Genomic DNA, 12,383 nt, shown 5'->3' with positions numbered 1-12,383 from the left:
TGCTGAACTACTGTTTTTGAAAGACAAACAGGTTATACACGTAAAAAGAACTTAAGAAAACGTTTTTGTGCAAAAGTAGTTTCACAGTTATTGTGAGGCGAATTTTTCAGTATACTGTCCTAAGTTCTACTTGTGAAAATAGCAAACTTAAGAAAGTCTTTGTAAAATGTTAATTTATGCATCAAAATAATTAATTTTGAAGAAGCAAGTTGAAAGTACCGTAGTTAAAATCAAAGAAGACGAGTGGCTACAAATGACCTCAAATCTGCACGCAAAATTATAATCTGCTTAATCAGAAAAAATCCGGGGTCACAGACGATTAACGGGCAAGGGGAAATAAAGCACGCGCCAAATCTGCACCATTGACAACAGACTTGAGAGGTGTGCATATACGGAAAATGACTTACAAAATTTTGGAACCTGTAAACTTGTGACAATTAACTTAGGAGTGATATAAAGCATCGAACCATTCAAAGTGCCATAAATGATGAAGATTTTTATTTTGTATATTTTTATACTAATTATTACAGTACTGATACGCAACGTCGGTAAGTTGTCACCTCTTTATAATATATATATATATACATGTATGTGCTTAATTGTGACGCTTATAACCTTCAATCGATTGTATTTCTTTTAATTAATTTAAGATTTTCAAAGTCATTTCTGAAGATTTTTTCACAAGTGTGATCCGAATTGGATTAGAGATTACACGATACCTAAGTTGAATGATGCACATGTATATAAACTGACAAATATTAGAATGCTTTTTTTCTTCTTTAAATTTTTAACTGCACTACAAGATGTACTGAGTGTATTCAAGAAAAGTTGACTATCTATAATAATAATAAATTAATTTCATTTAAACTATGGAAATAGGATTAAGCACTTTTCGTAACGTCAATCCTTTGGAATGTCACTTTAATACCATGCAGCTTAGAACTTCACCACAATCGTGAAAAGTTTGACATAACAATATAATTGTTAAGGATATTTTAAATACTCGTATAACACTAGACAAATGCCAACACAGTACTGCATTAGAAATCTTTATTTCTGGAGCTCAACTAATTAACTTCTAATTTTTGTATACCCATCACCAATACACAAAAATACCCCCCCCCCCCAAAAAAAAGACCAGACCTATAGATTCAGTCGTTGATCGTATACGTATATGGCTGAGCGGCACAGCCGTAAAGTAATAAAACGGATTTTAAATTTCGGGTTCACATAATTATCTGCAGGAGGACCAGAGCAACATAATGATAATAACATCATAACTCCCTCCCCCCATTCATAGCCACAGCATAAAATTTTTCATTCACTTTATATTTTATATGAATTTTTCATTCTTTTATGCATTAGTACGGCACAATTGCTATAGTTTTTTTTCCTGATGACGAACTAATTGAAGTCACGAAAACCATAGGCTTTTCAAGATTTGTGTGTGTGTGTGTATTGTGGGTTTTTTTCTATGTCTCAATACACTCCTTTAAATAAAAATCAAAATTCGCTGAAATAGAGCATTTAAAAAAAAAAAATCATATTTCTGCATATAAATATATAAAGACAACTTGTGTCTTTTTATATACAGAAATATTATGGGTTTTTTTAATGCCATATTTCAGCCAAATGATTATGCTGTATTTGAGATTGTATTTTGCAGCTGCAGCATGCACATTTCCAGATGAACTTCGAGGGACTTGGCACAGTTCCCATAAGGGGGCTATAACTTTTAGCAACACTACGATCTCTCAATACCCCATCCAAATGTCTGCATTGGTATCCTCTCTCGACTTTGTTTGTCAGGAAAAAAGTGGATCTGTGTACTTACTTAAGTAAGTTGTGGTACAATAAAGACAATTTAAGTATTAACAAAAGAAGTGAAGATGGGGGGGGGGGGGTCCCAAGATGAGAATGAGTGTCTGGAATCAATCCCATATATTTGAAATTCCTTCAAAACATTGCAAGATCACAGTTATGAATAAGTCCCGCTATTTAGAAAAGCATCCTGTATTTTGAACCAGAAGTCTCCGACAAGACTGTAGCTTCACTGACGTGTACTATTAATAAAGATATGTCTAGTAGAGTCTAATTGAAATCCGACCTAACAGAAGAAGGAGCAATATTTTGAAAGAATTTCACAGAAATTCTATTAATTTCACAGAAATTCTATTCATATGAAGTTATTAACACATGGGAACATCAATTGTCGCGTTTTGAAAAATTGTTAACAGACAGACGTACAGCAATAGAGGGACGGCCGATGGACACCTTGCTAATGCATAAGCTCATCTGGTTTCTGACCAGTAGGCTAAAAATCAAATGAAAGCCTGTTTAACATGATCAGGACATTAATCATTGACTTCCGATCCCCAGAAAGCAAGGATTAGCTTTTTTTAAACTGTAGAACAGTGAAAAGTGTTAGTAGTGCGCCCCGGTCTCCCTAGATTACAAACATTTATGGTTCATTTACAGGTCTCCAATCGCAGTCATTGCATTTGGTCAACTGATAGATTCCTACATATGTCTGGACATCCAGAGAATATCGGCTACAAAATATAAATATTACATAGGAACAACGATGGAGAGTAGTATTAATGACTATGTATATGGAATAATGACTCAATCTACCATCAGTATGAGCGACGCCTGCAACAGGGCCACTCCCTATGAACAGGGTACTTTCATCACTTTGGTCCAAGACGGTGAGTTTACCACTATATTCCACCAATGAAATTGTTTATGCATGTTAAATTTCTGGCCATAAACGATAAAACAGTAAACCTCAGCAGTCTTAATAACGAGTCATGAACTTGAACAAGGTAGTGTTAATATGAAGTTTTGGCAGAGTTGTAAATACTATACCAAATTCTTTTTTTCCCCCGTTTCTTATTGGTATTACCGCTATAAACATGTAGGACTTCTAAAAAGAGGTATTTAAAGAGGGCTAAAAATGAAAAAAAAAAAAAAAAAAAACCTCCTAATTAGCAATAACTATCTCGGAATTCAGATTGTTATGAGAAATAACATTTATTTTGAAGACTTCTGGTACTTTTGCTAGATTTGATGGGTGGTTGTGTCTCTCTTTTAAAGTAAAAAGAGCTAGTAGCCGATAAAAAAAACTGTCTGGACATTAAAATTATTTCGAACTTTCATCGATAATAGGGTTTTTCAATAAACCACAGAAATGCAAATCAAAGGTCGGTGTATATGAATAGCGGCATTCTGTAGAAGGTAAGAGGACTCGCCGGGCATTTTTTAATTGTTATAGATAACACTTTCAGAGTATATTCGCCAAGTTACGTGAGCAAGCAGGTAAAACGTTTCTGTGTGTAATGTATCGAAGAAAGTTAAGCCAGTCAAAAGTCAGAGAGGATATAGGCCCTAGCTATGAAAATTCCAGTCACTCCTTTATAGTGATATTTGTGCCAAGTTTGGTAACTGGACATGCAGGAGTTCTCGAGACTAATTTGAAAGTGTCATTGACTAGGAAATCTCCATTAAAAAATAACATTTCCTCTGGATTACTAGAGGAATATGTACTGAAAAGGAGTGAAATAATAGAACTGTTAATACATGATTTGCAATATTATTCTTACTATATTTTTTTCATGTTTGAAGGTGAAGTATACACTGGTTCTGCTCAAGCGTCGTGTCCCCCTGACCTTTTGGCAGCGTATTCAACCGTGACAATTAAAAACTCAGACGAGTCAACAACCTGCTCTGGAAACTCATTTGATGGATGCTCACAAAAACTCACGTTCAAATCAACATACGAAGCATGTGCTTCGGGCTTGGTATTTTCAAGTAAGTTTTCTTACACAAGATTGTTTACTAATCACACTAGATAAATGAATTTTAACATTATAATATAAAATTGTTTCATGTCACATCCTATAGCATTAACAAGGTTAATATATGAACCTATATGGTCTGTTAATTTCAAATTCAGTACTTTGGACCAGATCCTTTGAAGAAGGTAAAAGCATGGTTCATATGCTTCAAAAATACTTTCTTAAGAATACAATCATCAATAATTTCAACGCTTAGGCGGAGGTATTGGTGAACAGCTAGGGCAGTGATTTCTTAAAAGACCAAGAATATCAGAAAGTGAAACTATTTGTAACCCACCCACCCCCCCACCCCCCCGTTTTTGCTCATATTCAAACGGAAAGGTACATCTGTGAGAAGAAAACTCTTACTGTGGCTTTTCATTCAACATTTCAATATACATGTATATCAACGTCGTTTTATCAATTAACAAAAGTTAATTTCATTCAGATGTCAATTTGATATATTCCAGTGAACTTGAAATAAAGAACACCACAGAGTCTGCCAATGCCCATATCTGTTCATTCTTGGATATTTTACTGACTGAAGACGTTGATGGCTATCAAGCAATTAAACTTTATGACAAACGGGAAGAATTAAGTTTTTCGATTGTCAACTTGTCCTGTTTATGTAGTACTGTTTTTAATACCATCACCTGTATATGGTGTTTATGTCTCCCAACTGATTCGATACTTAAAAGCATGTTCTGGGTACAATCAACTTTTAACAGTGGCTACTTACAAATAAGTTAATGTTACAGGGTTTTCAACTTTCTTTAATGTCAGCATTTCACAAATTCTATGGTCGTTACATTGACCACAATCACATTACAACAATCAGTCTTATTTTGATTAACGTTTCCCACCAATAGATATGCAGTCGTTTTTATGCCACTTTGACAATGGATTTTTCTGTTTACCTTATCAATACACATGTCTCATTGCGGGTGTAACCGGTCGACAGGGGATGCTTACTCCTGTTGGTATTTCCAGAGGTCCCTGACTTTGCCCTGTTCACGATTCGTAATCTTTACTGGATTTATGAGATATGAGATTGATTACCTTTGGTTATCTTCACTTTTACACATCATTCAGACAATACCAAAGTATTACAGTACTGTCTAACGGCTTTGTACAATTATAATTATACACAATTATAATGATATTCATCATGAGGAAATACTCGTTTATAGGTATAACACTCGACAGTGTATTTATATATGGCTTTTTAATTACAATTATATATCATATACATACTTGCTATCTCAAAATATTCTTTACAGCATCAGGTGATTTTTACTGCCTCCACTACCAGACAAGCGGGGGAATCACGTATACCGTCGTCTGGAACAACGATACATCCGTCACCGGAAGTAGTACTTATAGGTCAACCTGCTATGTAAGCAATTAATGTGCATATTGCAATTTTTTTCTTTTTTGTATCTTAATTTTTTTTCATATTTTTTATATGTTTTTTATTGCACATATAATTATGTATTAATGTTATTTACTTTACTAGGCCTCTCAAACGGTTGGTTCTACACTGTATGTGACCGAGTATCCAGGGTTTTGCCAGTATCCCAACCAGACCAGCACTTATGTATTTGGCTCGGGAATAAAATATACTATGACATCACAAACAACTACGTGTGGTATGGACATTTTTAAATATACAGACCAATAAATGGTTATAGCGTGTTAGATGACAATTTTCGAAACTAAAAATATTGGGTGTATTTGTTTTGCTTACATACATGCACTTTAATGAACCAAAAATTATCTTTAGGGAAAAAAAGGGCAGAAATCTGTTTTGTATTAATAAGAGATATTAAAATTACATTCAAGAAAAGTCAAATCAGAAATGTAAGAAAGCAAAATCAACATACCAGTGTTAGCTGTTTGTGGTCAGTGACGTTTGCATTGTTAGCAAATCGAACACAACCGTAGACAAAAACAATAACAGAGCTGACCCATGCTTACAAAACATTTATTTGTTGTTGCTTATGAAGATTGCTGTTATCATGAAACTGGTTATTTTCAAAATAAATGAAGAAATCCACAATTGTAAACAAACCACCGGGCAAAGCTAGTGTGTCTATGCCCCTTTAGGCAGACATCTTTATTCTATTAATTTAGCCTACCAAGGAATCATGTTACTTTCTCTTTTTGTAGTGATAACTAAAGAGGGCGGAGGGAGCGGATTCTACTACTTTCTGATTGTATTAGGGATACTTCTTGTTGCTGCTATTGCGTTTGTTATCTTCATTATATACAAAAAATACAAAAATAAAATACGAATGATGTAAGTATAAAGACAATTTAACAATTGAGCTCTTTTATTATCACTGAAGTTTTAATTAGTACCTAGTTTATGGTGTTATGATTTTTATATTAGGGAACTTGAGGTTTACACTGAGGAAACGAAAAGCCGTAAGTATATTTTTTAAATGAAAAAACAATTCAACTTGTGCATTCTAAATTTAATTAGATGGTTTTTTTAAAGCATGAATTGAATTTAATGAAGGTTTTTATAATTTTTTGAACTTCATCCAAACATCATTAATATCATGAAATTAAACTTTCAATGCAGGGCCTCCAACATCAATGACAAAAGAAAGCAATGATCGTGCGCATGATCAAGTCCCTAAACTTCCTCCAATATTTCCAAACAAACCTTTGGTTCAATCAAATGAACCAGTAAAAACAGAGGAACCAGAATCAGAACCAACGACTGTGGAACCAATATCCTCCGAAAATACAGAACAAGTTGGAATTGCAGAACCAACACCTGCTGATGATAATTAAGATTCGAACAAAAAAGAATACTTAGAATTTTTAATAGCTAGATTATCATTTTACATAATCATTATCACTATTTGTCCGATTCTGTTTTAAAATCTCATAGAGACTGCCAAGCTAGATCCTTTATAAATAATAATTTACATTCATTTTGAGCATAAATACTGATGGAGCAATTTTTTCATTAAAATTTTGTATTTCTTGCATAAAGACAATAAAACATAATTTATATAGATAACAACTATCTTTTTTTCTGACGCAACTTTAAGGATACATAACACAAAAAAATGATGCATGAATTGATTTCTTTGACGGATTCTGAATATAATAGATTCCCAAAGTATAAAGACATAGCTTAGGTGATTAATTTATCCTTAATTCAGTCAATCTTCTTCTATTTTGTATCCGTATCATTAAAAAGATATGTACTCTTCATTGTTGAACAAAGTTATATAATACGAGCACACTTGCTCAAATTAAAGCCAATAACCAACAAATAAATATGTAAAATATTTGAAATGTTTATTTTTTTCATGTGTCATGCTCTGTAAGATTGATTGGTAAGAGTATTGTCTTCATCAAAGCAGTAACTCCAGTGTCTGCTCGTAGGTTTGGAATCTGATGACATGGTAGAACTTTGTTTTTGTACAGGTTTTTTGGTAGAAAAACAAAACACAGTTGTGGCAGTTATACCTAAACCAAAAACTACAAAAGAGAACACTGCTAGAACTATCACTGCTTCAAACGTTACTTCACTTCTTAAAGTTAACCAGTTGGATTCTGTTGTTGATGTTGTAGAAGAGGAGATTGAAAATGAACTTGATTCTACAGATGTTGAAGCACCCAAAGTTGTTGTAGAGGTTGTTGTTGTAGATTCTGTTGTTGTTGTTGTAGGTTCAGTAGTTGTTGTAGGTTCGGTTGTTGTTGTAGGTTCAGTAGTTGTTGTAGGTTCTGTTGTGGTGGTAGGTTCAGTAGTTGTTGTAGGTTCTGTAGTTGTTGTAGGTTCAGTAGTTGTTGTTGGTTCAGTAGTTGTTGTTGATTCAGTAGTTGTTGTTGGTTCAGTAGTTGTTGTTGGTTCAGTGGTTGTTGTTGGTTCAGTAGTTGTTGTTGGTTCTGTAGTTGTTGTTATTGTAGTTGGCAAACTGGTGGAAGAGTCCTCTGTGAAAATCAACAGAATTAACAAATAAGTGTTTTGAGGATTTCCTGGACCCTGTTTTTTATGAACCTTTCATAATACGAATACGTTCATTTATTATTGAATGATTATGTATACGAGATCCTCGTACACGTAAAAGATAAGTTGTTACCTACCGATAGTATTGTAAACCAAAAGGAAGCCCCTTCCTTCACTCTCTCCATCAGAATAGAATTGTACAAGAACAAATGAGGTGTTGATAGTTCGAGTCTGTGGATCGAAGCTAGCACGGGCACATAACTGTCCTTCAGTTTTGCCTTAAACATCATTAGGATTTCCGAATTTTTGGCAATCGAAGTATAAAGTTTGATCTTAATCTACAAGTGATGATAATATGATGGGTTCTAAAGTTATACTTACCGTCACTCAAAGTTATGTAATCTATGCATGCTGAATCAACTGTGGTGTCCGTGTCTAGAAAACGCACAGTTACCATCATTGTAGAGTCTGCTGTTTGTGATGTAATGTTCCATGTGCAAGACGTATTGCTGGGCAAATAGTATATGGTAAATGAATGATACGCTAACAAATGAATCAAAACATAAATCAACGCTTTAAAAATTCTAAATCAGTACGTCAGAATAGGTAAACAAATGTGAATAGCTATATTCTAATTAAAAAAAAGACGAAAACATTCTGGTAAAATATTTTTCCGTCCCAAAAGTATCTATGTGAAACCATTATCTTTTGCTTTCTTTCGAATTACACACGAATATATTTATGGAATTAAAAAAAATAATTTCTAAACCTTTCTGTTTTGAAAATGCAAGAGAGATATTGGTAAACCTTAGGTATTTTTCCGGAAAGAACGGTGATGTTAAGAACTGTTCATTTGAGTTTGATGTCAACGTTTTCACATTGGAATTGCAAGCGTCAGATGCGTAAGCTGTAGAAAAAAAATATTTTAAGGTTGAAGTTCTATAGTCGATAACGTGAAACTAACGTTACGTGTACATGAAATAAAAATAATGTTGCATAGGTTTGATGTTGAGTCCCAGTTTACTTAGAGAACGACTAGAACCCCCCCCCCCCCCCCCCGTCTGTGTAAGCAATATACTTTATGGCTTTATGCTGATTGAAAGTGCATAAATCCACCCTGTGGAACTTTTACCAACTCACCTATCGATCTTGCAGAGATTATTTTAAGAACGAAACCCTTCTCCTGGTTACTATTTGTGTCACTGTCTGTATTAAAGTTTACAAACATTTGATTGGACGACGTAGTGTAAAGGGGCGTGGTACTGGACGAACCAGAGTTAGAGCAAATCGATGTGGTCAGCTCCGGAGCACTAAGGCTTGTTCCTTCAAAATGAATTCGATATTAAATCTTATATTTTACACATGGTGAAATTTTGTATATTTGAATTCTTTTAGGATTTATATTCTATATTATGTATATTATATATAAATTTCAAAGAAAATGTTGAGGACTATGGACAGATTATTTTACATTTGTAATTCAATTGAATTGCTATGGACTAGTAGGTATACTACGATAAGGAAGAAGTATAAATGTACATACCATCATATGCTTTTAGAATGTCTCCACAATGAACCAATAGATCCGCCACATGAAATATAAAGACGAGGCTCGTATCCGTCGATTCAAATACCCAGTCACAGTTTATATCTCTGGAAATATAAAATTGCTCGTCGAATGAAAAAAAATATCTCTTTATCTAACGTTGTTGTTGCCAGAATGACAAATGTTCTACAAGCACGAATGTATCTTTAGTTCGTCAACTACAAATCTAAGTTCTTACAAAAAGCAAAAATCTAAAAATGGCTCTTTGACATTCATTTGCTGCTATGTGGAAAACACAAAATTTGGCTTTTTTAAGTAAGTAGAAAGGAACCGATACTAGATCAAGTCGCATGTCTCTCTCCATTCGCCTTCGTACGTAGTTAACTAGCGAAGAATCTACTTTGGCTTTTCTATAACTTACAGGTAAACATTTATCCAATTTAGCATAAAACGCTCAGGTGAGCATATGGTCCATGGGCCTCTTTAATATTGTATGTTAGTACTCCATATAATAAATTCTTAATCAATCCGACAGTAAAGAACTTAACTGAACTGGGGCATAAATTTTGTTTAAAAGGGAGTTTCGGAAAGAAGGTTTTTGTGAATATCAAAAAGGCGTTTTTTAATTTGTTTGGACTCCAATAGGCCTCCTGGATGAAAATAAAAATCCCGAAATCTTATTGCATATGTACAATTTACATTCATACTTCAAAAGACGATTTAGCTACTACGTTAAATGAACGAGGGATGTGTGGAACCAGATTTTAATATATAAATGAGACATCGTTTTCCGGCCCCCAACTGGTCTCTCGGATGAAAATGGAAATTACGAAACCCTACTGAACTTCTACAGGACACCATTAGTGATGATTTTTCTACTGCGTAAAATGAATGCGAAAGCGGATTTCTGTGTACCACGCTTTTGGATAAAAATGAAAACATTTTTTTTTTTTGCACATCTACATGCACATGACACACCAATCCTATTTCAAAAGATGAATCAGAATTGAATTGGATACTCCTTAAAGAGGAGTTTGATTAGGAGATAGAGTGACAGACAGTTGGGTGGAGCGGAATAACAACAATATACCCCATCACCCCATCTATCTGGTAGAATTACATTATATGCACATACATGTATTAATGCAGGCACAATTCATCTAAAAGGTGAACAGTACAAGTCTTTTAGTCTTTTAATCGCGGGGGGAGGGGGGGGGGGGCAAGTGTCCGAGAAAGTTTTCATGTCTACCATTTAACCACAAGGATAGTAATAACATCATTTCGGGAAAAAAGTAAAATTCACCATGCAGATTTATGAGGACGTTTCATTCCATTAAACATAGATACTCATGTACACAAATACAATCTAAACCTAGAGTAAGTGATCCTCGACAAGTTTTATTTTGATAAATACTGACACAATAAAGTGAAGCTCTTACTTTTCATAGTTTACAGATGAATTAATGGGATAGGTATATACAAGCCTGTCAAAGTCTGGTACAGGAACAGACAAGGCGTTACCGTCACATTGACCCAATACACCTGTAAGGGACGGTCCAAACGTGTTGTAAGCCAACAAAAAAAAAACAAAAAAACAAAACATAAACAAAACACAAACATAATCAAAATAAAAAAAAAACCAAAAAGCAAACAAACAAGAAGTACATAAATAATGATTCCTATGCATGCTAATTAAATAATGATTTATACATGAATGGAATAATTATTATATCTGAATTACGTTATATGACAGAGAGTTAGAAAATACAGTTGTATACAACATAACATTTGTTTATATGTCATTATAGAAATTTAAATACAACGAAAAAAATCTACCTCAATAAGGTCATAGGTTACCCAGAAGCCAGAGGAAGTGGGTTATCATTATAGCTTCTTGTATTTTGTTGTTTTTAGATTCAAATTAATTTGTTATATGGTTAACTTAATTTGAGTTAATTTATATTACTTTTAGTGAATTCCATTTTTATAGCATTGAAATTCAATATAAATATAAAAGTATAAAATACTTTTCAAAAGTTTTATTCCGGTGATTGAATTGACTTTATAGTGAAAGTCCTTTCTTCAATTTTTTTTTCTCGTTTTAACTTAAGATGCCTTACTGAAAGATTTCATTCCAGTCAAACTTCTTCAAAATATTATTATTTTTTACGTAACACGACGAGATGACGGTTAAGATGAAAGAAATATGTATAATACCCATCATAATTCATAATAAGCCATGCAGATGATGTCAAGTTTCAAGTGTTGTATATCTTTCAATGAATTATTCCATGTTCGTTGAATGAACATTCATCAAACACAAACTGGACATGCTTGACTTGGCAACAATACACATACAATATTAAAGTCCATTTCACAAATTCTCTGTTCTGTGCATACTTTCATCATGCAATTTAACCTTACAAACACTGTCAAATATTACCTGCAGAATCGTCAACTATCCATAAGCCCAGAAGCAGAAAAACACCACAGATTATTTCCATTCGACTTTGGCAAGTATCAGTGAACTAGCTTTTGTGGCCGACTGTCTATCCTTTTATTAGACAAGCGAATTTGTTGAGTTCTCCGTGAAGTAAAAAGGGCGCGACAATGAAATAGAAAAACTGAAATATCTTAATTCTGTCTAGTGTAATGGTTTGAAACGAATGCACTTAGTTGTGTATAGGTGTGCACACTTTAAAAAGTATGATTTTACAGCATTCGTCATTACATGAATGAAGAAATGATTTCTACGCTTTTTTAGTGAAATAATTTTAAAAAATTCTAATAATATCAGATTCCTTGTGATTATTTGAAGTAGCTGTCTTGGTTATATACACATTATGTACAGTATTATATGTCATACTTGTTTGTCACAAGGTACTGGAAACTATCTCACTACGTAAAAAGACTTGTCTTGCTGGCATCGAATTGTTCCGATATTGACCTCAGATGGACAAACGATAAAGAAAATATTCAAATCCGGATCTTATCGTAATAACAGCGGACCATAGGTACATCTGCACCAGTT

The 12,383-nt window shown here is 33.7% G+C and overlaps 2 protein-coding genes across 2 annotated transcripts; one reads left to right on the top strand and one right to left on the bottom strand.

The window, feature by feature from the left end:
* The first annotated feature begins 1,174 nt into the window (after window positions 1-1,174).
* LOC133196863 (uncharacterized) lies at window positions 1,175-6,662 on the top strand. Its single transcript, XM_061332712.1, has 9 exons — window positions 1,175-1,193; window positions 1,667-1,838; window positions 2,479-2,708; window positions 3,625-3,810; window positions 5,117-5,232; window positions 5,353-5,485; window positions 6,006-6,135; window positions 6,229-6,263; window positions 6,424-6,662. Exons 1-9 carry the CDS (start codon window positions 1,175-1,177, stop codon window positions 6,636-6,638), a joined length of 1,236 nt encoding a protein of 411 aa, XP_061188696.1. The 3' UTR covers window positions 6,639-6,662.
* A 55-nt stretch (window positions 6,663-6,717) lies between these two features.
* On the bottom strand, window positions 6,718-11,869 carry LOC133196431 (location of vulva defective 1-like). The gene is made up of 8 exons (XM_061332323.1): window positions 11,796-11,869; window positions 10,792-10,894; window positions 9,350-9,459; window positions 8,947-9,129; window positions 8,614-8,713; window positions 8,188-8,315; window positions 7,944-8,084; window positions 6,718-7,790 (listed from the first exon to the last, which is right to left on the bottom strand). The coding sequence occupies exons 1-8, from the start codon at window positions 11,854-11,856 to the stop codon at window positions 7,171-7,173; spliced, it is 1,446 nt and encodes a 481-aa protein (XP_061188307.1). The 5' UTR covers window positions 11,857-11,869; the 3' UTR covers window positions 6,718-7,170.
* Between the last annotated feature and the right edge of the window lie 514 nt (window positions 11,870-12,383).

Source organism: Saccostrea echinata, unplaced genomic scaffold, assembly GCF_033153115.1.
Source record: "Saccostrea echinata isolate AGI-Se365-2 ecotype Australia unplaced genomic scaffold, CSIRO_AGI_Sech_v1 ptg000030l, whole genome shotgun sequence".
NCBI classification, from domain to species: domain Eukaryota; kingdom Metazoa; phylum Mollusca; class Bivalvia; order Ostreida; family Ostreidae; genus Saccostrea; species Saccostrea echinata.
The sequence above is the reverse complement of the archived record's forward strand: the minus strand, read 5'-3'. Positions and strand labels throughout refer to the sequence as shown.

Coding starts and splice junctions, on each gene's coding strand:
- LOC133196863 (XM_061332712.1), top strand. Junction 1,839..2,478: donor GGATCTGTGTACTTACTTAA/GTAAGTTGTGGT, acceptor GTTCATTTACAG/GTCTCCAATCGCAGTCATTG. Junction 5,233..5,352: donor CTTATAGGTCAACCTGCTAT/GTAAGCAATTAA, acceptor TTACTTTACTAG/GCCTCTCAAACGGTTGGTTC.
- LOC133196431 (XM_061332323.1), bottom strand. CDS start 11,856: ATGGAAATAATCTGTGGTGTTTTTCTGCTTCTGGGCTTATGGATAGTT. Junction 8,316..8,613: donor TTTCCGGAAAAATACCTAAG/GTTTACCAATAT, acceptor CTATTTGCCCAG/CAATACGTCTTGCACATGGA. Junction 8,085..8,187: donor TTACATAACTTTGAGTGACG/GTAAGTATAACT, acceptor ATGATGTTTAAG/GCAAAACTGAAGGACAGTTA.